General features: G+C 35.4%; 2 protein-coding genes across 5 annotated transcripts; one reads left to right on the top strand and one right to left on the bottom strand.

Annotated features, from left to right (window-relative positions):
* Window positions 1-5,206: 5,206 nt before the first annotated feature.
* Window positions 5,207-7,263, top strand: LOC120187316 (leucine-rich repeat receptor-like serine/threonine/tyrosine-protein kinase SOBIR1). 3 transcript variants are annotated; one of them, XM_039191056.1, is made up of 2 exons: window positions 5,207-5,999; window positions 6,039-7,263. In XM_039191056.1, the coding sequence occupies exons 1-2, from the start codon at window positions 5,251-5,253 to the stop codon at window positions 7,171-7,173; spliced, it is 1,884 nt and encodes a 627-aa protein (XP_039046987.1). In that variant the 5' UTR covers window positions 5,207-5,250; the 3' UTR covers window positions 7,174-7,263. The 3 variants fall into 3 exon arrangements, with proteins under 3 accessions (XP_039046987.1, XP_039046988.1, XP_039046986.1); XM_039191057.1 differs by having other exon boundaries at window positions 5,207-6,006; window positions 6,046-7,263; XM_039191055.1 differs by having other exon boundaries at window positions 5,207-7,263.
* A 411-nt stretch (window positions 7,264-7,674) lies between these two features.
* LOC120187265 (protein MHF2 homolog) lies at window positions 7,675-9,769 on the bottom strand. Of its 2 annotated transcripts, XM_039191018.1 has the most exons (7): window positions 9,691-9,769; window positions 9,561-9,609; window positions 9,427-9,473; window positions 9,296-9,335; window positions 9,168-9,221; window positions 8,970-9,075; window positions 7,675-7,988 (listed from the first exon to the last, which is right to left on the bottom strand). In XM_039191018.1, the coding sequence occupies exons 1-6, from the start codon at window positions 9,721-9,723 to the stop codon at window positions 8,972-8,974; spliced, it is 327 nt and encodes a 108-aa protein (XP_039046949.1). In that variant the 5' UTR covers window positions 9,724-9,769; the 3' UTR covers window positions 7,675-7,988; window positions 8,970-8,971. The 2 variants fall into 2 exon arrangements, with proteins under 2 accessions (XP_039046949.1, XP_039046950.1); XM_039191019.1 differs by lacking the exon at window positions 9,168-9,221 and having other exon boundaries at window positions 9,561-9,611; window positions 9,693-9,730.
* Window positions 9,770-27,121: the final 17,352 nt, after the last annotated feature.

The following is a 27,121-nucleotide window of genomic DNA, read 5'->3' as shown; positions in this document are numbered from 1 at the left end:
GAGTAGACTGATAACGAGATGTCTCTATCATCAATTGTGAGTTTATATAAAATTACTTTGTTAGTAAACCACGATCACAAGATACTGGTAACACTCACAGACCGATGCAGGTGACCCGATTTGATCCGATGTGTCACATTAGGGCCACCGGAGCGACCCAAAGTAAAATTCCTGAAAAATTTTAAAATTTCTTTTAAAACGTGTAAAATCATAAAACAATTTATAATTTAAAATACAAGTTCAGAAAACCATTCATTTATTAAAGACCGAACTAAAATCATACACATTTCAAACTCGTATATAAAAACAAAATACCACCTACATGCACCACACTCCGTAAGTAATGCCAGTGTAACCTTTACTGATGTCGATAGTTGTATTGGTTCAATCCTTTTAACATGAAATAGTGAGTAACAGAGTGAGCTTTGGAAATCTCAGTAATACAAAACTACCAAGTGATGCTGAAGGACATACAAATAATAGGTAAGCATAATTTTCCTTATAGATTTATACATATACATATTTTTATGCTGAGTTAGGGTCCCACTAAATCTCAGGTAGTAAAAGACAGAAAGCTTCCAGTTTAGAGTAAACATTCAGAGGACTAGGTTCATGAGATCATAATAGGTGTCTAGTGTGTTCCCACAAAACCAATGAAAATGTATAGATCTTTTTAAAATAGTAGCAGTTTAAAACGTATTTTTAAAACCATAGTAAAACCCTCCAACCGAACACCAGTATGCAGTTCCCCAGAACTGCATCCATAAGGACTTACCCTAGGCCCAAAGGGCATATATGCCAACCTAAGGGAGCACTTTGGGTCCTTAAGGTCTTACCCTAGCCCAAGCGTAGTAGCCCACTTGAGGGGAGTGCCCTCAAGCCCATAAGGACTTACCTGTGCACAAAGCAGATGAGCCACCCTAAGGGAGTGCCTTAGGTCTAGAAGGTCTTACACTAGGCCCATTAGACTAGGAGCCCACCCAAGAGTCGCCTTAGGTCCATAAGGAATTACCAGTAGGTGATGAACCTATACAAGGAATTACCAGCAGCGACTGAACTTGCCGGAGTCTTCAGTCATACTAGAGTCTGAGAGTATCCCGTATAAAAATAATTTTAGTCAGTAAATAGAGATATCAGAAATCAGAGCAGAGATTAGAGATCATAAAGATATCAAAGTTTAGAGAAAAAATCAGACTATATTTCAGATAACATATACATAATTTTAAAATCAGAGAAAACGTCTGTGTGATCAGGGAACACACTAGATATTATTCAGAGGTGATTGGTATTTATCATATAGGGAGTCATGAAACTTCTGTAAACTTATTAAATTTATATACGAGATCTCCATAAAAGGGTTTGATAGCTAACAGATTCATCAGTTATTTAGAACGCGATTTATCATGATCTTATTGTATTCGAATATTTTTCGAAGGCATTATGTAATTAGAAAGGTATTGAGATTCCTTTGAATCTGAGTTACCCATGTTTTCAGATATGACAGGAGTAATTCCATTATCTAGGAAATCAGGGGTATTTTGAGCATTAGGTTATGGAAAATTCTTAGTGATTTGAGCTAATGAGGGAGAAACAAAGATTTAGGGCATTTACGATTTGTGTCAATCTATCGGAATATCGAGTTAGCACGAACTATACAAATCCCAACAATGATACTTGTCAACGAGTCAAATCGTTGCACTTCAAGGGTATTCACTCTTTAATACAAACAACTCTTGTCAATTGATCATCCTCATAATCATCGCTGAATGGATCTTAGGGAGATGAACATATATTCCAATGGTCTTTATTTCATTTCTACATTGCAACGATATCAGGAAATGTTGACGTGCTTGATTCGTTGTTCAAAACCCTTATGGACGGTACAACATATAAGATCATCAGTGTTTCCAGACTTATCCAAGTTATCCGCTTAATTCAAGGGCATTGGGGTACTTAAATCAATTAGTATTCAAGTTTATCCCGTTCCTTAGGAATTTCCATAGTAATTCTATCGTTTTAACAATTCGAATACGTACAATACTTCCATTCAGTTAAACTTTGTCGTTCCGAGAAATTCAGACGTGTAAGGTACTTTCGTAATTTAGCCTCAGGGTGTTCGCTCAAGAATTAGAAAATTTAAGTCTTTTACCATCTCAAAGATTCTGCATTTAGATCGTAAAACCTTTCCACAACATCTTTCCATCCATACAACCATAGACTTTCAGTTTTTCTGGACAACAACTTATTGATGACTTCGACCAAATCAATACTTTTATTAATCTTCATCTTCAACATTCTTGATGTCTTCATCCCTCTATCAAAATAAACATCCCACCTCGCATCTCCGATTGAAATCTTGAACCTTTCCATCTTTCCGAGAAACAAGTATTCCTTTGATATAGTTTCCATATTAGGAATATGTACTTCCAAAGTTGGTAGACGAGACAAATGTTGTAACTACATAAGACTAGCTTTGCTTCTTGGATTCTCAATTCCTTCAACCTCCCATCCGTCAAAGCTACCATATAGGTATAGTTCTTCTAATTTGGATAACTTTGACAACACATTTGGTGGTATTAATTTAAGGCAGAAACAACTACTCAAGTCTAATAATTTTAGCTTGGTCAACTGTCCTATCTCCTTTGGTAGTATTTCCATTCGAGATCTACGGAGATCTAGGATTTCCAAATTTCTCAACTCTCCTAAGACGTGTAAGGTACTTTCGGTAATTTAGCCTCCGGGTGTTCACTCAAGAATTAGAAAATTTAAGTCTTTTACCATCTCAAAGATCATGATCAATTAACATGATTATTTTCACTTTCCGAGAAAATTCTTATATTTTATATCATACCGATATTTTCTTTGTTTCTTATCCAATCATTTTTGACATTTAACCTTTAACGAGGTTAATCAGAATTTATTGATTAATTTACTGATTAAATCACTGAACTTAGATTTATTTCGATCGGTCTACCAATTCCTTTTACGAACCGTCTGAGTCTTATACAGTGTTCCGTCTTTATTCCAAATTCAATTTGAGTCTAATAATAATTAAATACACCTCGTGGACTAATTATTTCCATTCATGAATTTACCAATTATCAATGTGTTCCGGAAAAGCATACAAAAGGTAGTAAAGTATTACCTCAATTTTTATGCTCCATCGATCGAACATTTAATCTCCATTCGATCACTCTCGAACTTGAATTCAACGTCCAATAATTCCTCGGATACATAGCAAATGAATTTACGTCAGAAACTAAACTTAATTAAGAAACCAATTTGAATCTAAAGATAAAACACTGAAAAACGGCTTACCAAAAACGAATTTGGCAAAATGGACTTCATATTTGAACTCAAGACGTTGAAAAATATAAATAGGACTTTTCGAGAAAAAAATTGACTTTTTGGTCAAAGTCAACGGTCAGATCGGTCAAAGCCAACGGTCAACAGTTCAGGTCAAAGTCAACGGGTTGGGTCGGGCTGAATTGGTTCGGATCAGTTTGGGCCGGTTCAGAACGGTTCTAGAAGGTTTTCAAGGCATGCAGAAGAAGCCCATGCGTACGCGGAGGCGCGTGGCGACAAGCTCGGGGTGATAAACCGATTACTCATATTGCTTCAATTACCCAATTGTAATAAATAATTAACTAACATCAGCCCAAAATCCATCCGATATAAAGAAAAGGGCCGAAGCACTTACCCATGCCAGCGATCGATAAAACTTACGACGTTGACGCGACCCACCGCTCGAGTTTTGAGCGGAATAGGCCAGGAAACACGACTATAGTGGCGTTGAGGCACAACGATGAGCGAGGCGGATGAATTTCGGGAAAAACCGAACGGCGAGGGCTAGGGATTCATCATATTTTGGTGAGCTCCCCACGACAATCGACGGCAGCTCACACCGATTGACCTTGGGGGTTTTGGTCACTGGCTTCTAGTGAGTCGAACGGCGGCTACGGCGCGCTGAATGGCGGCTGGATGGAGCGACGTGATGACTCATTTTGGGGTTTGGGATAACACGAGTTCACTAATACCTATGGGAAAATGGATTATGAGTTTTATTTTTGGGTTCGAATAGGTTATGGGGAAATTACGGATCTAGTACCTAAACTTCCCAAACTTTCAAATTTGACTCGAAAGTCTTCAAAATAAATCATTTTAGTCCCTCAATTAAATACAATAAATCTAGACCCTAAATTAGGGTGTGACAATACTACTGTTATAAGTTAATAGTAGTTTATATCAGACCGATACAATACTGTTCATATTAGTATCGATCATACTCCTATTAAATCGATATTAATATTTTATTTTTATTTCGATTAAAATTTAATGATATTCAAATATTTAAAAATGTTTAATCCTATTTAGATTATTTTCATTCTAAATTTGTGTCGGTACATATCATCTCATATTAATCAATACAAGCTTTAATATTTAAATTTAAATTTTGTATTTTATTTATTTTAAATTTTTTATAATTATATTTAAAAATTATAATCATTTGATAAATTAATAAACTTAATTAATAATTTAAAGAAATGTTTTCTATAATTATTTGTATATTTATAAATAATTTGTAAATTTTACAAATAGGCTTGAACTCAATAAATCCTTATTTTATTATATACAATAGGTCAAATACTATTTTACGTGAAATTAACATATTTGTTTATATTTACTGGTATTTTCTATTTTTATTAAATAAATCTTAATTTAATTGAAATAATAATTATTACGATTTTTGAAAAACGTAAATTTAAGTGAACATAGAGCTATAATAGTTTAATTATCTTAAAATTTGCCATTTTACTTTCTCCTTAATATTGTGGTCATGAGAATCTATCTTACGTGAATTTTTTAAATTTTTTATTTTTATTATTGTTTTCAAAATAAAATAATTCATTTTACGTGTATTTCTATAAAGATATTTATTGACCGAGTCAAGCAGCGGCCCAACACACTCATAACGAAAATATAAAATCTTCACTTGAACTATTTTGAATAAAAACATATGCTGGAATCACTCTATTTATTTATTTGAAGAAAAATGTTTTATTATTTCTTCATTATAATCATTATAATAAAAAAAAGTCAGTCAACCTGAGAAATATGTTTACATTTAAAATGGGGTCCAACAAAACGTGGTTTTCCACGTGCTGGGGATCTTTAAAACGAGAAACATTCAATCCAAATTATAACAATTCCAAGTTTCTTCAAAACCAGCGCCTTTCCATCCCCGCGAAAATGGCATTTTCCGCAGCCAAACGCCACCGCCACCTCAACCTCCTCCTCCTCTTCACTCTCTCTTCACTATTCTTCACATCCTATGCAAGGCTAGCTCTCGTCCATTCAGACTCAAAAGCTCTTTCCGTAATTGTTAAAGACCTCGGAATCAATACTCAACGCTTCCCCACCACTAATCCTTGCACCGCAGCCGGCGTTTTTTGTGAGCGGAGACTCGTCGACAACGAAACTTACGTTCTCAGAATCACCAGGCTCGTGTTTAAATCCAAAGGGCTCGACGGATTCTTGTCGTCTGAGATCGGGAAGCTTACCGAGCTCAAAGAGCTGACTGTTTCTCACAACAATATCGTTGATCAAATCCCGATAGAAATCGTTGATTGTAAAAAACTCGAAGTTCTAGATCTCAAAAACAATATGTTCCATGGTGAAATACCATCGAATATGTCTTCTTTGATCCGTCTTCGAGTTCTCGATCTGTCTTTCAATAAGTTCACTGGCGACTTGAGTTTCTTGAAGCATTTTCCCAACCTGGAAAGTCTTTCCCTTGCAAACAATCAGTTTTCCGGGAAAATCCCACCATCGATACGTTCATTTCGAAACCTTCAATTCTTCGACTTCTCCGGTAACAGTTTCCTTGAAGCTTCAGCTCCATTGATGAGCAAAGCCGATGAAGCCTCAGTTTCGAGGTACCCGAAACGGTACGTATTTGCTGAGGGAACTGATCCAAGAAGTAATGGCAGTCGATCTTCAGCTCCATCACATCATGGAAGAAACTCTGCAGCTGCTGAAGCTCCAGCTCCCGGTCCATCAACACCACCCCATCAAAAACACAAAGGTCATAAGAAACTAATGGGATGGATTTTCGGGTTCCTCGCCGGAGGGTCAGCCGGGAGTTTTTCCGGGTTTATCTTCTCGGTGATGTTTAAGCTGGCCGTTGACACTGTTAGAGGAAGAGGCAAAGATTCGGGTCCATCGATATTCAGTCCGTTGATAAAGAAAGCTGAGGATTTAGCATTTTTGGAGAAAGATGATGGCTTGGATTCATTGGAGATCATAGGCAAAGGAGGGTGTGGGGAAGTTTACAAAGCTGAGTTGCCTGGAAGTAATGGAAAAATGATTGCTATTAAGAAGATCATTCAGCCTCCAAAAGATGCAGCTGAATTGACTGATGAAGATAGCAAGCTTCTGCACAAGAAAATGCGTCAAATCCGATCGGAGATCACCACCGTCGGTCAAATTCGACACCGGAATCTCCTTTCTCTGTTGGCTCATGTTTCTCGACCAGACTGTCATTTACTTATTTACGAGTTCATGAAGAATGGAAGCTTACAAGATCTTTTGCATCAAGTTTCCGAAGGTACAAGGGAACTTGATTGGCCTGCTCGGCAAAAGATCGCTGCCGGAATTGCAGCAGGGCTTGAATATCTGCACTTGCACCATAGTCCCCGGATCATTCACAGAGATCTAAAACCGGGAAACATCCTTCTTGACGATGATATGGAAGCTAGAATAGCTGATTTCGGGCTGGCCAAAGCAATGCCTGATGCAAACACACATGTAACCACGTCGAATTTGGCTGGCACAGTCGGATACATAGCACCGGAATATCATCAAACACTAAAGTTCACCGACAAGTGTGATATCTACAGCTTCGGGGTTATACTCTCTGTTCTGGTGATGGGAAAGCTTCCTTCGGACGAGTTCTTTCAACACACCTATGAAATGAGCCTGGTGAAATGGATGAGAAACATAATTGTTTCGGAAAATCCGAGCCTAGCCATTGATACTAGACTTCTTGGAAAAGGGTACGATGAACAAATGATTCTGGTCCTCAAAATTGCTTACTTCTGCACTTTGGATGATCCAAAGGAGAGACCCAGCAGTAAGGATGTTAGATGCATGTTGTCTCAGATCAAGAACTAAGGTCATCAAGGCAACAATGTTTAAGGCTATGATCATGCAAGAAGATCAATACTGTTAAAATAATTATTAGTTTACCTTTATTGTTCAATTTGCTTTTTTCTGCATACGATCCTAATATGTAACATACTTGTAACGCTTGTAAGAAATATAGCGTGGCTTTTGAGTTCCCTGTCTAAGTTACAATTTTGTTGGTTACATTTAGCATTCAAAGGCTCTTTCTTTTTGCTTTTCGACCTTTCTTTATTGATCTTTTCCGGTTTAAGCCAGTTTTCTGGTTTAATTTATTGTTCAACCGTCTCACTTGGTTGAACCGCTCAGTCCAGTCTTTTTCTTTTACTACTGCCTTTCTCACCAATAAGAAGAAAAGAAGTGTGACGAGATCGAAAACGTGACCAATCGAATACCCGGTTAAACCAGCTGGTCCATTCTTTTTTTTCCTTTTAAATCACTGAACCTAGGTTCATCTGTAAATCTTTTCCATGAGAAGAAAAAGTAGTATGATGCCATCGAGAACACGACCAACAGGCTAGCCTTGTACACCATCAATATAGATCAAAACAATTAGTACTTAGATTCACAGGTGTGTAATAAAAAGTCCAAACGCCGGAGCATGTCAACTAAGATCGAACTCGGTCACATTAAGCCATTAAACAAACTTGGAAGATATATTTGATGCTAAAGTGCTACTAGTGGCAAGAAAGTCTATTCTCTACATACAAAATGGATGAACAATCCGGCGATACTACTTATGAGCTGATGTAGAGATACTGCATAGATGTCGATCAGTTCCAACGGATGAATAAGCAAGCTGAGCCCTGGTCAAATGATATGATACAAAAGAAGTTCTATCAACAGTCTAGTTGAAAGGTTCAACTTTCTACAATCAAAGCAGTTGCTGAGACGAGATCCCAACAGCTAGGAAATACAGTCAAATAACTCCAGATCTATGCTTTATTTTCTATTAAACAATCAATGGAACATTGCAAGGTGATAAAAGAAAATGTCAAATATCAGGCATTATTTATGCTTTCGTTCCACATTACGTATAACAATTAGCCAAATGGTGAATACAAACTTGCTCGATGAATGAGAAACCTATCAAATTCTGTCATTTTCAGCTACCAGTTTTATAGCACATTGTCAAATAGCAAAGCAGAAGACATCAAAAACATGAAACAAGTCTGTATCTTTCGTATCGGAACTGTATGCGATAATAACTAGCAGTAGGTGAGGTGACATTGCTTATCCTGGCCAACTAACAAAACCGATTCATTCCCCATCAAGAGACAATAAGGATTGCAGAGAACATTATGATGCAATAGGAACACACGACTGTTTCCTTCTCATTTACATTATATTTTCTGAAGAAATATCACAAAAAACCATTAGCCTTATTCTTCAAATGCATCATTCTACAGAATAAAAGTTTCTATATATTATTATGCAACATCACCAAAAACTAACAGGCAATACCCATGTTAACTTGAAGATGCAGTAGGTTTAATTTCAATCAACTAGGCTTCAATCACAACACCAAATCCATCACCTTCAAACACATATCCAGGTATAAGTATAGGATCTAAACAAAATCTTTCAAGGACATTCGAAAAGTAGGAAAATAATCTTGAAACATCGAACATGTTCCGCCACTCAAACCAGAGTAACAATACATTCTAGTTCTTTTCCATTCTTACCAGATCGATCAAAAAACAGCCTAATTAAACAAATTGCTTCACATTTTTTATTTGTGCAAAAGTCATACAATAAAAAGAGCCAAGGAATTAATTAATAAATACCCTTAAAAATCAAGAAGTAATTGAGGAAGAATCCTTTCTAAGTGAGTTGGTTCAATCTTAGTGCTACCCTCAGCTTCAGCAATTGTTCCAGCTCTCTGGACAGCCTCTGTGTTCAAAACAGAAATGGTGTTTGTTTATTTTAAATGTGAATCAAAGTTCACAAATAAACACGAAAAAATTGACAAAAAAAAAAAAAACCTGTGGTAAAAACACGAAGAAGTTCACAACTAAGCTTTAAAGCATTTGCATTAGCTGCAATCAAATAAAGTAAATAGTTTACAATTTGTCAACAAAAAATTCGATTTTCATTTTATCCAAGAGATTACCAGATGTGGGTCGATTCTTCTTCGATGTTCCAGCTCCAACCTAAAATTTTACGAACCCAAAAGAGAATAAAAGAAGGAAGAATAAAAGATGTTAAGAATTTGGGAAAATGTAGAAGAAAAAGGAAGGGTACCTCGGAATCTACAGCCTCTGTGTTTGGGAATTCGTTTCTTTCACGCTCTGGAATGGAAGCAATAAAAAACCCTTAAATACTTGAAGTGAGAAAACAAAAATGGAAGGGGGAATAAGCGAGAGAGAATTGTAAACCTTGAGCTTTTTTAACCCAAATATGCTTGAAAATGGCTCTAATCAAATCCTTAAAACAAGAAAGCAGAAACAAAGTGATTTCAATAATCCAAGAAAAAAAAAGGATATGTTTAGGGAATATAGGGATTACTGGCTCGAAAGTGGGAGCTCCGTTGTCGTCCATGGCGCAAGTGATTTGCTTCCGCTCTTCAATTTTTCCTGCTGTCCATTTGAAGCCGTTGATAGGTTTAAACAAAGCACATCTTAATATCTAAAAGAGAAAATAAACTCAGTCACCAAAAATACCTTATAATATACAATTTTAATTAATTTATTTTGGATTTACCAAAATGACCAACTAAATCGTAATACGATCGATAATACACAACGCGATCTTCGGTATCGCAAATCAGTTTCTAGATTCGCAACGTGATTCTGACTATCGTATTACGATTTCCCAAATTCGCGTTGCGATTTTCCTAATTCGCAATGCGAATACGTAAATCGCAACGCGAATTTGGAAAATCGCAATGCGATTACGTAAATCGCAATGCGAATCTGACTATAGCAATGCGATTTACATAGCGCCATTCGTATCCAACGCGTATTTTTTTTTTCAAATTCCAAACACGAATATATTAATATATCGAACACTGAACCTTCCACAGTATATTCTGTAATCGCAACTCATAACCTAAAACCCTAAATCACAACTCAGTCTCATCTCCATCTCTCACTCTCTAAGGCGACATCCGTCCCTAACTCCGACGAAATCAGTCCCCATCACCGACGATATCAGTCTCTATCTCCGGTAAAATCATTCACGGTCAGAAATGAAAAATCAACCAAATCAACCACCGAGGGTTAGTTTTTTTAATTATTTTTATTTTGAAATTTTTGCATTATTATTAGGTTTTTCATATTGAAATTGATGATAAGTTTACTGATGTTTTCAATAATAGATTAACCATTTCACTTAGATTGCTTATTATATTCATTCGATTGCTGTCAATACTGCTAAACTGTTTAGCCTTTAACCCTGTGAAGTTAGTATTTATCTTTGTTTTGTCTTTTGGTTGAAGTAATGCAATCCATTCAAGTTTCTTTCAATTTTAGTATTTAAAACCGAGAATGACTATCGCAATGCAATTCTGTCGTTGCGATTTTCATTTCGCGTTGCAATTCTTGCGTTGTGATAGTCAAATTCGCGTTGCGATAGTCATTTTCGTGTTGCGATTTTCATTTTCGTGTTGCGATTTAAAGTTTCAGAAACTATTCTTCTTCTGCAAATTGAAACTTGAATGAATTGCATTACTTCAACCAAAAAACAAATACTAAATTCACAGTGTTGTAAATTTAAGTTTGAAGAATAAACTACTACTCTTTATGTTTATTGTTCATATCTTCACAGTGTAGTTTTTGGTATATCTAAATTGGTATGTTTATTGTTTTTGCAGAACTTTTATTCGGCTCAATTGACCTTAAGAAATAAAGTAAGCTGGCCAAAACAATTGCGTCGAAGCTTTCACCTGTACAAAGAAAAATATTTGAGGATACTTGCTTCGAGCCATGGTTGAAAGTACAACATCCGGGTGGAGATGCTATGTTGACCCATCTGTTTCTTCAAACCATGACTAGCGATCTACCAGAGACTATACAACGTCGTGATGAAGAGATATGGTTTATTTTCCACCGGCGTATATGTGTTTTGGGCGGGAGGAGTTTTGCTTAATCACCGGTCTACGCTTCGGACACGATGATGTAGATCGGTACACTAGACATATTACCCGCCTATCATGGTTTTCCAGGGTTTTTCCTGAGCTGTCAACGGAGAAGTCGAATTTACACGTGGAAGACTTGACGAGATTATTGAATAAGAAAGATGGTTTTACTCGGATGGATGACGTCGATGTTGTCCGAGTATGCATTCTAATACTTTTGCAAGCCGGCTTTTTAGGCAGAGAGGCCCGACAACCTATTCCTAATGATCTAATTAAATTGGTAGAGGACATAAATGCATGGAACCTGTTTCCGTGGGGTTCGTATCTATGGAGAGCTACATGGAATAAGTTGTCGTCTGCCTTTAATGATTGGAAAAGTTTGCGTGGCGACGGTTCCAAATACACTTTGTCAGGCTTTATTTGGGCCTTTAAGGTAATAATTTTTATATAATGTTTCCAAAATTATAATTAATTCTTTAACAATTATTAATGTTTGTTATTATATTGTTTGTAGATTTGGATATTTGAGGCCTTTCCCGCCATGCAGACATATGCATTAAAAACTTCTAATGATATTCCTAGGGCTATTTCCTGGAAGAGGAAATGGTCCTTGCAGCAATGGGAAGATTTAATACCGTATACTACAATAAATAATGTAAATTAACACAAATACTACCATATCTTTATAAACAAGTTATTACTAGTACACGTTTAACTTTGTTTGAGCTTTTATATTGTTAGGAGGCCAACACTCCATTACAAAGGCTGACACCCACGGAAGCTGAGCTTGCCACTGATTGGTGGCAAGCTAGTAAGCTTTTTTTTATGGCACGGATGATGAGCAGCCACCACTTCGAGAGCCATCACCTCACCCAGAGCCATCACCTGATCGACCCGAATAAACACCTCCAGAATGAGAGTCATCACCTATTTTGTCACATCATCGAGCCTCTTCTCCACCATCACCTCATGATAGGCGACCGGAAAAGATGCCACGACGTTTATCTCCCTGTTCTCTACCTCCACCTCCACGGGATGAGTTAGGGGAGTTACGTAATGAGGTCAATGCCTTGCGTAAGGAGGTCGGTACTTTACGCGATGACAATGTTGCATGGCGTGTTGAGGTGTCTACTTTACATGGTGAGGTAGCAGCTCTACGTGAGATTGTAGCATCGTTGCAGAACGAGATTCATACTCTACGCAACGAGGTAAGTTTAATATTTTTCATATTTAACTTGATGATAAATTTACTCGTAATTTCACTTAGATTGCTTAGTAAATTCATTCGGTTGCTGCCAATACTGTTTAACTGTTTATTCTTTAACCCTGTGAAGTTAGTATTTGTTTTTTTTGTCTTTTGGTTGAAGTAATGCAATTCATTCAAGTTTCAATTTGTAGAAGAAGAATAGTTTACTATCGCAATGCGAAAATGACTATCGCAAAGAGAATCGCAATGCGAAATGAAAATCGCAACAACAAAATTGCAATGCGAAAATGACTATCGCAATGCGAAAATGACTATCGCAATGCGAAAATGACTATCGCAATGCGAATTTGACTATCGCAACGAAAGAATCGCAATGCGAAATGAAAATCGCATTGCGATTCTCTCGTTGCGATAGTCAAATTCGTATTGCGATAGTCATTTTCGCATTTTGATAGTCATTTTCGCGTTGCGATTTTGTTGTTGCGATTTTCATTTCGCATTGCGATTCTCTCGTTGCGATAGTCAGTTTCGCTTTGCGATAGTCATTTTCGCGTTGCGATTTTAAGTTTCAGATTCTATTCTTCTTCTGCAAATTGAAACTTGAATGAATTGCATTACTTCAACCAAAAGACAAATACTAACTTCACAGTGTTGAAAATTTAAGTTTCAAGAATAAACTACTACTCTTTATGTTGTCATTGAACCTGCACTAAACCTATATATTGTCATTTTAAATGTTTATATAAGTGCTTACTTCTGGAATGTTATCTAATGCATTTTGTGAACAATGATATAATAATGACTTGGGTGAATACCGTGCAAGTTTGAAATATATTTGCCTTTGTTTTCACTGTTTAATATCATGTCTGTTTATTTACTAATTTATGTATTAATTTATTTTTAGCGGCCCGCTAAGGTGGATGCTCTACGTCGGGTTTTTCTTAAAAGACGGAGTTCACGTATCAGACGGCATGCACGTGCCATTACGTCTCCGTTCACCCCAATAGTGCGAAGAATTCGTAAGAAAAAGCCCGACTCACCTGTCATCGTTCAAGGGGCCTTCCCTATCGTTCAAGAGGACCCTATCATCCCTCAAGAGTCCCCTCCCACTGTTCAAGAGGCCACTGCATCGTTGAAGAGGTCCCTCCCAACATTCTAGAGCCCGATTCACACGGCGCAATATATCGAATTATTGAGAAGCCCCCTCACGTGCCGGACATGATGGATGACTGTTGCCTTTCGTATAAGTTACCGGCCAGTACCATTCCGGCAGATGAAGTGGAGAGGAAACAACTACCCGAAACAATTCTGGATAATACCCTTTGGGCTAAGACCGCAGTTGATTTTTATCTACATGAGCGGAGCCAAGGGTGTTATGCTGACATATACAAACTCAACGATGATATACATTTGTTGATTGAACGGTCTTGGTGGGGTGTATTATTAGGGGTTGAAGACAACGGCTATTTTGATGGGGGGTAAGTCTTATATTTCTTCTTATATTTTAGTTTGATTAATTTTTTTTAAAAAATTTATGTAATTCACTAATATATGTCTTTTTTTGTAAAACAGCATATTGATGCATGGGTGACATGTCTTCTAATTGTAAGGAAATTAAAGAAAAATATAAAAAAAACGATATACAATTATGCCGACTTCTTTTCACGTAGTTCACTTGAAGAATCAATGACATGAATCATATGTGTTGGCTAATGGACAAGCTAAACTTTATCCTGCATGGTGGGAGGTCGATAAGGTTAGTATATTTATTTAAATATTTTAAAGGTGTTCATAAATAAGTGCGCAATTTGAATTATTACATTTCGATGCAGGTGTTTATCCCTGTTTTGGACCGTACTCATTGGTTTCTCGTCGAACTTCAGCTCCCATCCCTAAAGACAATAGTATATGACAGCATGATAAATTACATATCATTGTCTAATTTGAGAATATTATTAAGGGATGGAGCTCTCATTTGGCTAAATTCTTGGATGCAATTAATTATTGGACTAAGTCTGGAAACAAGAAGCCAAAGAAGTTCAATGTTACAGTTATCAGAGATGAGACCGCGCCACAATAAACGAAGGAAGCCAGAGGGGATTGTGGTCCTCTCGTATGCATGTGCTTGGAGCGTTTGACGACAGGAAGTACACATTTTCTACCTCCCACCGATAGAGATAGAGGTGTAGTAGGCTTGTGGTTTCGGTATTTTATGGCTAGAGCGATATATGCGAGACGCTGCCTACCTGTATCCACGTTATGAAAGTGTCCATAAACAATTTGTAAGTCAAATACAAGTGTTGTTAAACATATATACTCTTTTTGGTTTGAAAATGTTTGGTTAAGTAGCTAGAATTCAATAATTTGCTGTTTGTAGGTTTTAAACGTGTAGAAAGTGTTGTTGATTCAATATTTTGTTTCTGCACGTTAATCCTGAAGTGAGCTACGTGAAATGGATGTATGGGTGCAAAAGTTGATTCAATAATTGATGAGGAAATAATTCATTATTATTTTTTGATTGTTTAATTGATTTGTAAAAGATGATTTGTAAATGTTGATTTATTTAATTGATGTGTACATAATTATTATTTGTGCTTGTTTAATTGATTGAAATGTAATAGTTGATTTGTTGATTTCAATCTGCATTATGTTGAATGCAAAACAGACTATTGCAACGCGGAAATGACTATCGCAACGAGAGAATCGCAATGCGAAATGAAAATCGCAACAAGTGAATCGCAATGCGAAACTAATTTCGCGTTACGATTTTCATTTTCGCATTGCGATTCACTCGTTGCGATTTTCATTTCGCATTGCGATTCTCTCGTTGCGATAGTCATTTCCGCGTTGCGATAGTCGATTCTCGCGTTGCGATAGTCATTTCCATGTTGCGATAGTCATATTCGCGTTGCGATTTCCGCGGTGCGATAGTCAAATGAATGTCTAATAAGTGATAACAACTGAACATATCATAGAAATGTTCAAACTCAAGTTACTAATACATGCCTAACTGAAAATGTTAAAAGTTCACACATAATATACACATAATACAACGTTTGCATTTAAAAATCACCTAAGTTAATAGTCTCAAAAGGTGAAGCCGGTTGTGATTGGGATTTTGATGAGGATCCATATTTTGGTAGAGGAAAAGATGATTGTGATGGAACTAGTGATCCACATGTCAACCTTGTATGACCACTTTCCTTGCACTGACTACATATCGATCTCTTCTTCTATTCACCCTTAGACGGTATACGATTGTGACTTTTTGGTTGGCCAGGTAGCCTTCTGTCCATGGCTGGTGGCAAAACTGTTTGTAAGTCATCTGGTATGTCCCACTCAGAATGATGTGGAATAGGGTAGACAATCTCGCCATAAGTCTGTCGATATACTTCTGTAGTGTAGCAATCCATAGCGTATGCGCTTGAATTATCTTGGTTTAGATGAAGAGAAACTTTTATAACATGACCACACGGATAACCAGATGTTTTCCATTTCATAACTACACGTCTTTGCATTTAGATCGACAAGCCCATTTAAGTTATTATCCAGTACTTCAAACAAAGTGTTTGAACATGGTTCAACTCTCCATGACGTTGACTTCACAACACGTTTCGTTATCTTTTTTTCAATCCATGGTGTAACACGATGTTCCAATGTTCCTGTAAATTTAAATAAATAATACTTAGTAAAATATATGATAAGTTACGAATTTAAAGAAATAATACCTGCATGGCTTCTTTTCTTGTAGTACCATGTTGAATAGAGGCTCGAAAAAACTTCATTAACATAGTAATGGGTAATTTTCGGGAATGACGACTTAGAGCGTTGATTGATTCTGCACTATTAGACGTCATGAAACCATATCTTGCTCCAAGTTGATGTACTCTTGACCATCTTTCAAACCTGACATCTTCTAGTGTTTGAGCACACTGAGGCAAAACACGTCTTAAACAGTTTATATGCTTATTAAAATCCACTTCCCGATAAGCATTTACAGCTTTCCAGTATGTCCATTTATGATTTTTTATACCAGCAGACCTTGATTTTAGATTTCTATACAAATGAACACCACAAAGTCCATGAAAAACATCTGGGAAACACATTCTAACAACGTTGTCAATTGAGTTTGCCCTATCGGATATGATTGTCAGGTTGCTAATAGGACCTATGCAATCCCTAAGATGCCCCATAAACCATGTCCATGAATCAGAGGTTTCAGATTTGCCAACCCCGTAAGCTATTGGCAGTATCCCATTGTTAGCATCCATGGCTACTGCTAATAAGTTTACTCCAAGGTACCGACCTTTTAAATGTGCTCCGTCAACTATAATAACTGGGCGCATGCAATTAATAAACGAACGAATCTACAAAATCATATACACAAGAAATATAATCATTTAAATGTGAAATGCATGTAACTAAAAAAAATGAGTCAACAAAATTATATTGATTTACTAACCGCAGCACCAATGGCGATAAACAGGAACTCAAAGCGTCCATCTCTATCTGTTTTGATATGAGTTACCGACCCAGGAATTTTCAGCTTTAAATTGTGACAATAAGCCGGCAGTTGGGCAAACGATGCTTCTGGCGACCCCCTCAACAATTCCAAGGCATAACATTTGGCTCTCCAAGCTTGAGAATATGAGATACTAATCTTGAACCGAGCATTCATATCAGTCATAATTTCATGTCCCCGATATACCCTGCCATTCAAAAACATCAACTCAGCCAGAAAACCACCCAACACCTTTTTGTTTGCCTGTCTATGGTGAGGAAAAACTTGGGTTCTTGAACATGTATGTTTATCAATAAAAGTCCTAACTTGAAACATTTCGCAATCTTTTATCCTCTTTGCAATCATACGCCACATACAGTTTTTGTCAATCATACACCTTGTTTCGAAAAGATATTTGTTTGATTTGTTAACTTTTAGTTGATAGCCATCTTCCACACATTTCTTATACAAAGCTATCTTCAAGTCTTCCTTTGTATCAAAACAATCATCTTTCTTGATACGAATAATTTTTGTGTAACAATCAACTGCTATCTTTACCAACTCTTCTTCCGGTATCTGAAGTAATTCTGGCATATTCCAGTTATACTCCCGTGGCATTTTCTTCGGGGACTTTTCTTTGGGGATTTCTTCTTCTTCTTTTTCTTCTTCAGTGTTATATGAATTACAGAATGGATGTTCAACATGTTCATTTACAGTCGTAACTTCCTCCTCATTATCATCAACAACATCTTCCTCGGCAACGGCTGTTTCATCATCAAAATCTCGGGTATTGACCAATATCAAAATCATTACACGTAGGGTATGTTTCTTCTTCTGAAAAATCATCAAAATCCGAGTATTGACCAAGATCAAAGTCCGGGTATTGACCAAGATCAAAGTCCGGGTATTGACCAAGATCAAATTTCGAATACTGATTAGTACTCACAATTTTTTCTGTTGGCTCATCATCGTCTAACTGGTCAATACGAAAACCAGAATTTGGTGCTGAAAGTTGATTGGGATTTGGATTAGGGAAAAGTTGTGGGTTTTGAGATTGTGTTTGGTATTGGAAATGTGGTGAAACAATATTTGCTTGGTGATGAAATTGTGGTGGAACCATTAAATTTTGAGCACCATAAACTGGGGTTGAAAAACTTAGTTGATTACTACCCGCTACTGACCCAACTTCACTACTTCTAGGTTCAACAACATACAATGTAACATCAGCACTTGAAACACTAATGTAAGCAATGAATCGTTCAACATCTTCATTATCGGTTAACAAATAAACTTTACCATTTCTCTGATAAGATAGCCTAAATCCACTTAGGGGCTCTAAATTCAATTTATTTGCAACACGTAACATTAGAGTTTCATAAGTTAACTTTTTTAATGACAGTTTTAGTTGATGATTCATGGGTAAAGGCATATATTGTAAAACACCATGAACATTCTCCCATGACCCTCCAAAACACAAATCTATCCAAACATATCAACATTAGATGATTTCATTATTGTAAATTAATTTACTAAACAAACGAGCTGCGAAACTAAAACCTGTTGCCGGATGGGGAAGGATGTCGTTGGATATAGGAACGGATGTCGCCGGAGAAGTGATAGATGGAGATGGAATGAGTTGCGATTTAGGGATTTCGGTTATAAGATGCTGCTGCTGCGTAGTTATATACCCAAAACATTTGTGTTGCGAAACTAAAACATGTTGTGAATTCAGAAATCGAGTTGCAAATTTGAAATTCAGTATTGCGATAGTCAGAATCTCGTTGCGATAGTCAGATTCGCGTTGCGATTTACGTATTCGCATTGCGATTTTCGTATTCGCATTGCGATTTACGTAATCGAATTGCGATTTTCCAAATTCGCGTTGCGATTTACGTATTCGCATTGCGAATTAGAAAATCGCAACGCAGATTTGGGAAATCGCAATGCGATAGTCAGAATCGCGTTGCGAATCTGGAAACTGATTTGCGATACCGGAGATCGTGTTACGAATTATCGATCGCATTGCGATTTAGTTGGTCATTTTGGAAAATCCAAAAAAAGTTGGTTAAAATCGTATATTATAAGACATTTTTTGTCACTGAGGTTATTTTCTCTATCTAAAATATCAAATTGGTCTATTTTAATATTTATTCTATTTTTATTTTTAAAAATTATACATAATTTTTAGTTTTTGATCATTTAATATATTTTTATAAGTAATTATATCATTCATATCTCAATTATCACCTCACTTTTATTTTTATACTAAAATTTAAAAAAATTGATTTAACTACTCAATTTTAAATTTTTCTATTTTAATCACTCTAATTTATTTTATTAATAATATTTTTTGAAATAAAACTTTTTATTATTATTTTATTAATATATAATTAAAAATAAAAAATAAATTTGAAAGTTAGAGTGATTAAATTAGAAATAATTTGAAAACTAAATAATTAAATTAAAAATATTTAAACTTTAGTGACCAAAATAAGAGTTAAAAGATAATTGAGTAATGAATGATGTAATTTACTCATAAAAAATAGAGGTTTAGCGCCGTAGATTGATGCATTTGGTTGGGATAAAAAATGATTTTTTTTTTGTTTTTTTTCTCTGGTTTTTTAATTTTAATTGATTAGGTTCAAATAATATAATTGTATTTTTGTTTCGAAATGAGTAATTTTGTGAAAATTTTCTCATAATTATCACTTGGATTTCATGGTTCAAGGTGAGATTTCAATTCTGACATTGAGATTCTTTTAAGCATTGGACCAATGTATTTGGGTTTTCAATTGTTTTGTTGGTTAGATTTGTTGTTGTTACTCATATATTAAATTGTTATGATATTGGAAAATTGCAGGTGCTTTGTTTCAGCTAGCATTCATACGAACATTAGAAGATTCATATGCGATTTCTAGGAATTTAGGAGTTTTTTTGCGATTTTTTTTAAAATTAGGATGTTTTTGAAAATTTTAATAATTTCATGGTTTTTTTAAATAACATTTAAAATATGTAACTCATGTTATGTATATTATGTTTGTAAGATTTTATAAAAAAATTAAGTTGTCATAGTAATTGTGTCTTAGGGGTTGTTTGTTTACTTCAGAATAATTAAGCGCTGAATGATTAAGCGCTGAATGATTCAGAGGTTCTGTATGAATTAGCTCTGAATGTGACATGCTGTTTGATAATGGCTCTAAATCATTCAAAATGTACTTCTGTGTTGAATCATTCAGCATTGTTTTGCTGAATTAGTCAGCACTGAATCATTCAGAGGTGCGAAACAAACGCGCTAAATCATTTAGAGACAAACAAGCATCCCTTAGTCTTTGAATTCAAATTTCATGAGCTCAAATCCCTTAAATGTAATATTTTACTAAATTTTCTCAAACAGAACTACGTTGTTTGGGTTTTTTAGCACCAAATATAGTCATGTCAAAATGACGTCGTTTCGGTGAGGTAGTCACGTTAGTAACGTCACGATGCACGACTGTCAGGTCATCACCCTGTTAGATTATTAACGAAGGAGTGACATAATTGTACTTAAAATAAATGTTAATGGTAAAATTGACAGAATTGAAATGTTAACAACGGCTATGAACTTAAAGGTGAGTGATATTTGAAGTAGCTAACCCTAAATTATATATAGAAACTAATCAAGATTTAAAAAAAACTAATTATAATTAAAGATCAAATGGCACTACAAAAGTTTAAAGTATTATCAATCATTTATTTAATAAAAAAATTTACGATAATATAAAATTATCAATAATTTATCATAATTTGTCTTAGTTATTTCTAGCAATCACGTCTGTCGCCTGACAAAGCTTTGTTCTGTGCAAGTAAACACCGGGAATTAAAGTTCGGCTTTACCATCGACGCAATAAGGGGCTTCCAACAAGAAGGGATAAGTGGAGAGGAACCACAAAGACTAGCATCGACAAAGAGATAATCAAGGCATTGAGCATGAACAAGGGTAATACTTTCTTATACTCATAAATTTTACCATCATGGATGAATTTATTTCTCGCATACCAAAGTGCACATAAAATTTATATTTTTCGTATGTCTTGAAATTGGTTATTGTCGAAACAAAAAAACCCATCCATTCAATTGTAAATACATCCTCCAGTAGCGGATCCAGAAATATTTTTTAGGATGGGCATGTATATGTTATCAATATAAAATTTTAAATGATGTAAATATAAATAATATTTTAAGGTGTAAATCATCAATAAAATAAATTACTAATCAAATAAAATTCAATTTCAAGATATGTACCATCAATAAAATATCTAATTAATCGAAAAAATTCGAATTTAGTGCCCATCCTCAATCATGAGCGCAGCCTCCGGTGCATCATATGAATACTCGATTCAACGGTTCCATGACAGTGTACACACAAAGGGTTATTCAAAATGCGCATAATACTTAGATTTTGATTCGATGATATGTAATTACTTATAAGACGTCATACCTGAATTTTGATCTTCCGTTGACACGAACATACACAAATATTCTTGAACACGGCATTTTCCAGATTGGAGACCTCTCGTTCCTCAAACAGCATTTTATACCCACTTCTGACACTGTATATTCTAGTTCTTTCTCCTCCCCCAAACTCGACAATATTCTTGGGGAAACTCGCTTATCGGAATATTCAGAATTTACTTTGCCTCTACCTCAACAAATATGCTATTTAGCAAATCAATGTTTCATTTCATCGTAGTCGGTTCCAAAAAATCAGCCACATGCACGACCGAATCAACTGGATCAGCCTCAACTCGTTGTGGGGGATTAAACGGTAACAAAAAATCATTCCAAATTCAAATGGAAGTACCTCGACTAACCTTCCATCTCAATCCCTTTAGAAGTAAACCTTTGGCGCTCTACATACTTCATCATATGTAGGATGGTGTGGACCCCAACTTTGAGCTTAAAAAATCCCTGCTGAAAAGTACTTCCTGCGTATTACGACCAACCAATGAGGAAGAATAAGAAAATAACCTCCATCCTTACTTTGCTAGTAGGGGTAATTTTGCTGCGCGGCGCCTAAAAAACGGTTAAAAACGGTGTGATCTGTTAAATAGGTAATCGGTTAAAATTTAGATCGGTTATGTTATATTATTTAACCGAAAATATTATCAAATATAATAATATATTAGGTAGCGCTTATATAATGTAATAGGTAACGCTTATATTAACCTATTTTCTAACTAAACAGGTATATTTAAACCGGTAACATTGCAAATTTACCTATTAGATTATAATGTAATAGTTTGCGTTGAGAGATGTCTGTTTCTGGGTTTTTGTTATTTGAGAAACTGATAACATGATGGGTTTCCCAATATTATTATTTTGTTACTGTAAAGTTTTTGTTCTGTTCATACTGAGTTTTGCTTAAAATATCTACCTTTTTTTTATTAAAAATGAAAATTCTGAAATAAAAATGACCACACAAGCACACTTTTTTACTACCGGTTTTGTCATTTCGAGATCTATTTTGTCATATTTTTACCTGTTATATTGTTATGGATCGATACATTTTTATAAAGTATCAACACTTTATTGGCGCTATAACTTCTTTTCTTTTAAATTCCAAAAGTGTCGATACTTATAATAAAGTATCGACACTATCAACATATCCGGTAGCTCTTTACCGGTTTCGTCATTTCGAGACCGGTTTTTTCATATTTTTACCTGTTATATTGTTATGGATCGATACATTTTTATAAAGTATTGACACTTTATTAGCGCTATAACTTCTTCTCTTTTAAATTCCAAAAGTTTTGATACTTATAATAAAGTATCGACACTATCAACATATCCGGTAGCGCTTTACCTGTTTTGTCATTTATAGACCGGTTTTGTCATTTTTTTACTGTTTTATTATTATGGATCGATACACTTTTATAAAGTATCGACACTATCAACATATCCGGTAGCGCTTTACCTGTTTTGTCATTTATAGACCGGTTTTGTCATTTTTTTACTTGTTATATTGTTATAGATCGATATATTTTTATAAAGTATCGACACTTTCAATATATCCGGTAGCGCTTTACCTGTTTTGTCATTTATAGATCGATTTTGTCATTTTTTTTACATGTTATATTGTTATGGATAGATACATTTTTATAAAGTATCGACACTTTCAATATATCCGGTAGCGCTTTACCTGTTTTGTCATTTATAGACCGGTTTTATCATTTTTTTACTTGTTATATTGTTATGGATCAATATATTTTTATAAAGTATCGACACAAACCGACAAGCTAAGTTTGCCGGTTACCAAATTTTTTAATATTTCTTCATGATTTCCACCTATTACATTATTATTACTCGATATTTTCGATAGCGCTAAACTGAATTTATCAAATATCTTTTAATGTATCCGGTAACACCGTATATTAGCATTATATTAGTCCGCCTTTCCGGAGACAATCCCTTGCTAGTAGTGCGACATTGAATTTTGACATGTCCCAAAAACCAAGGCATCATATTCTTTCATATAACACAACTTCTCCCAAGAACACCAATGAATTTCCCTCTTACCTTATAATTTCTACCACCAAAAGCGCGCCATGATACTTTCAAACACTAAGCAAAGAGCTTTTGGCAATAGGGAATAATTCATTGCAAACAGTGGGATTGTTTGCAAGACTAAATTTATAAACACGTTTTGCCTCTGTAACACTCCAAATTTCAGAATAATAGTTTCAGGTTTACTTTAGAGGTATGTGGAGTTCATAATTAAAGTCGTTAGGCTGAGTGTGGACTTGATTGGATGTGGATCGAGCCCAATTGATCATAAAAAAGGAATATTTGAATAAAAAAATGTTGAGGGACCAATAGTGTGTTTTTTCCCGTTTGAGAAAAAATGAAAGCTTTATATTTCTTTCTATCTATCTTCTCTTCATTTTCTTTGTCCCCATTTTCTTCTTCTTTATCCTCTCCATGTTCCATAGTTAAGGGCAATTTCCTTGAACCTTTTCATGTTTCTTTAAACTTCAATTTCTTCCTCAATCCATCCAGCAAACTTGTTTTGTTGTTTCCAAGCTTTGGGTTCTTTATAGCTAAAGAGAAAGTGGAGGTTTTCATCCAAATCATAAAGGAAGGGAGTGTGGCTAAGCAATGAGCTTCATTTAGGGATTTTAACAGCAATATAGTGTATTTTTAATCCTTTAGAGTGTTAAGGCTTTCATAAGCATGAAGAATTACTAAGATTTGTGAATTTGAGCATTTTAGGGTTTCATACTTGATTCATGCCATAGATGATGAATTTGATGTAAAACATATGTTTTATGATACTTTATGACCCTAAGTAATCTCTTAAAGCTTTAGCACATGATAAGAACCAAACTAAGATATTTGGGATGATTTTTGGGTGTTTCTCAAGCTTAAATAAGACATTTCTGGGCTTGAGTATCAATATTGGATGAACTAGGACAACATTTAGGGACTTTCGCTGGTAGTATTGATACTGCTAGGTAGAGTATCGATATTATCCCTACAGTATCGATACTCAGGGTACCTCTGATCGATACTAGGCCAAATTTTCATCAACATAAGTCATTTTTGTATCAATACTCATAAGTAGGGATGGCAAACGGGCGGGTCGGGTGCGGATACCCCCTCCCCCATCCCCATATCCACCTAATATTTTTCAATCCACCACCCGCCCACCACCCATTATGGGTAAAAGTTTTCAAATTCACACCCGCACACGTGAGTACATTCCTAAATCCATCCCCACACCCACTACCCAACTGGAGATGTACCCGACTAGACCCGCCTAGACCCGTCTAGACCCGTCTGACAGTTACGGTGTGCAAAAAAAATCTGATTCGACTGATCGAATCCGTTGATCCGATCCAAAAATTTGGATATCCGATCCGTTTTTCAATTTTCGGATAATTTGGATTGGGTATCTGGAATTTTTTTCGGATTATCGGATCGGATATGGATCGATAAAAAACTATGTTCGGATTATCCTAAAACCCGAACAAATTTTGGGCTATATTAGAAGACCAGAGGAGGTTTTCGCATAAGGCGTGAGCACAACTTATTCATCCCGAGCTATCGCAGAAGAAGTCTGTAGTTAAGGCGTGGACACTCATTACCAGTTCATACAACCCTAAATTAGGGTTATAAATTTATAAGAGAAAATGAGTTTAATGACGATTGAAAGACTCTATTGAATCATTCTTATCTTAAAAAAAGAGTTTAAGGCGATAAGAATTACAAATGATGTATAGACACCTAAACAAATCCATTCTTTGAGTTGTAAAAATACTATGGACACAACTTTCTTTGAGTTATTTAATCAGTGACTCTTTGTTTGTTGTTGCACATGTTTCTAATTATAATAAAGTTTCACCTACCCAAATTAAAACATGATTTCATCTATTTCCCCACACCAGCAACCAAAAAAACTTATACAAATCTAAGCAAATGATCCAGGATGCGTAAAATATAGTTCGGTGTTTAGATCTTTACCTTTGCATTATCCCAATCCAGAAAAATCTAAGTTTTATTAGTTTTGGGCTTTTTTTCAAGATGATTTTGTTTTTCAATGCATGATTATACAAATTATAATGCATAAATTATTCATAATTTTCAAAATCAGCAGAATGTGTTAATGCACTTAAATTCAGAAGAATACCAAAATTGATAATTCAATATACGTATATATAACGTGTTTCTTAAAAATCAAAATCAATATATGAATGCTCTTAGATTCAGCAGAATATCAAAATCAAAATAACGGAGTATTGACTATTGGCCTTGTATCTTGAACAGAACTAAGTGGATTAGATCTGAAAACCTGAGTATTCACCTTACGACAAATTAAAGTGGCCACAAACAACTTCGATGCAATAAACAAGATTGGGGAAGGTGGTTTTGGATATGTGTATAAGGTGACATACAACTATACTATCTGCAGAGGAGACCATAGTAAAGAAGAGGAAGAAGGCATACATGAATGAGCTGGAGACCAAAGTTTGAAACTTAGAGAAGAAGAACTACCAGAATTTCGGTGCAGTAACCAGCAAGCAAAACATAAGAGGTTTGAAAGAAAGAAAAATTTATTCATAAACTTATCTATAATATTTGGTTAAATTATAAGTTATATCTTATACAATAATAAGATTTATAAATTAGTCTCTAAAATTATACCTAAATTCATAATGGTCCAAAATTTAATGAATATTTAGTGGGCGGGAGGATGTGGGGCGGGCGAATACGGGGTAGATACGGGGCGGGTAAGGTCTCAAACCCATCACCCGCCCACTACCCGCTATGGGTACCATTTTATAAATCCATACCCGCCCACTACCAACTAAAGTTATACCCATCCCCGCCTCAATTGGAGCGGATACGGTTTGGAATCCATGAAATATACTTGTTTTCCATCCCTACTCATAAGGGTATCGATACTTGACCTTAGAGTATCGATACTGCAAGTAGAGTATCAATACTACCCACTTTGGATGGTTAGATTTGACCTCTTTAAGGACCGTAAGAGCTTAGGATGATTCATAATAGTATAACATAGTTCGTGGGGAATATAAATGACCAAAGATACCTAAAACCATTCGTAGGGTTGGGTTACACACGATGTAACCATACTAAGCGTAATACATCTAAGTATCTTAAGTTGAGTACATATCAAATATATAAGAACGAGGATTGTTGTAGATGATGTACTGAAAAGCGGTATGATAAGTAAGTTAGATTCAGTAATAGTAGAAATCATGTAGTTCGATGACGTTAGTGAACTAATAACATATAAGACGTTCCTTCAATTCAAGGGGTATTAGGGAGAAGTATAATGAGAGCGATTAGAGTGTTGTTACCTAGTAATGAACGCGAGTCAGGTATCAGGCTAACTAGTATTACAGACAACAAATAACAAACACAATAATCATCATAAAATCATGAAACGCTTAGAGACTTCTTTAGAGATAGGAAATGACTTAAACGCCCCTAAGTAATGAATGGCTAAAACGGAGCAACTTAATAATCTAGCAGAAGTGACATACTCATAAACATTTGCGTAACGTTCTAGGTAAGAGAATGAGCGAGATAACATCTCGTGAGAGGATGACCTTACATTAGTGCGTCTAGCTATGCTAGGGTGTAGTCAGGC

This window comes from Hibiscus syriacus, unplaced genomic scaffold (assembly GCF_006381635.1).
Source record: "Hibiscus syriacus cultivar Baekdansim isolate YM2019G1 unplaced genomic scaffold, ASM638163v2 tig00113724_pilon, whole genome shotgun sequence".
In the NCBI taxonomy this organism is placed as follows: domain Eukaryota; kingdom Viridiplantae; phylum Streptophyta; class Magnoliopsida; order Malvales; family Malvaceae; genus Hibiscus; species Hibiscus syriacus.
The sequence above is the reverse complement of the archived record's forward strand: the minus strand, read 5'-3'. Positions and strand labels throughout refer to the sequence as shown.

Coding starts and splice junctions, on each gene's coding strand:
- LOC120187316 (XM_039191055.1), top strand. CDS start 5,251: ATGGCATTTTCCGCAGCCAAACGCCACCGCCACCTCAACCTCCTCCTC.
- LOC120187265 (XM_039191018.1), bottom strand. CDS start 9,723: ATGGACGACAACGGAGCTCCCACTTTCGAGCCA. Junction 9,336..9,426: donor CAGAGGCTGTAGATTCCGAG/GTACCCTTCCTT, acceptor GTAAAATTTTAG/GTTGGAGCTGGAACATCGAA. Junction 9,222..9,295: donor GAAGAATCGACCCACATCTG/GTAATCTCTTGG, acceptor ATTTGATTGCAG/CTAATGCAAATGCTTTAAAG.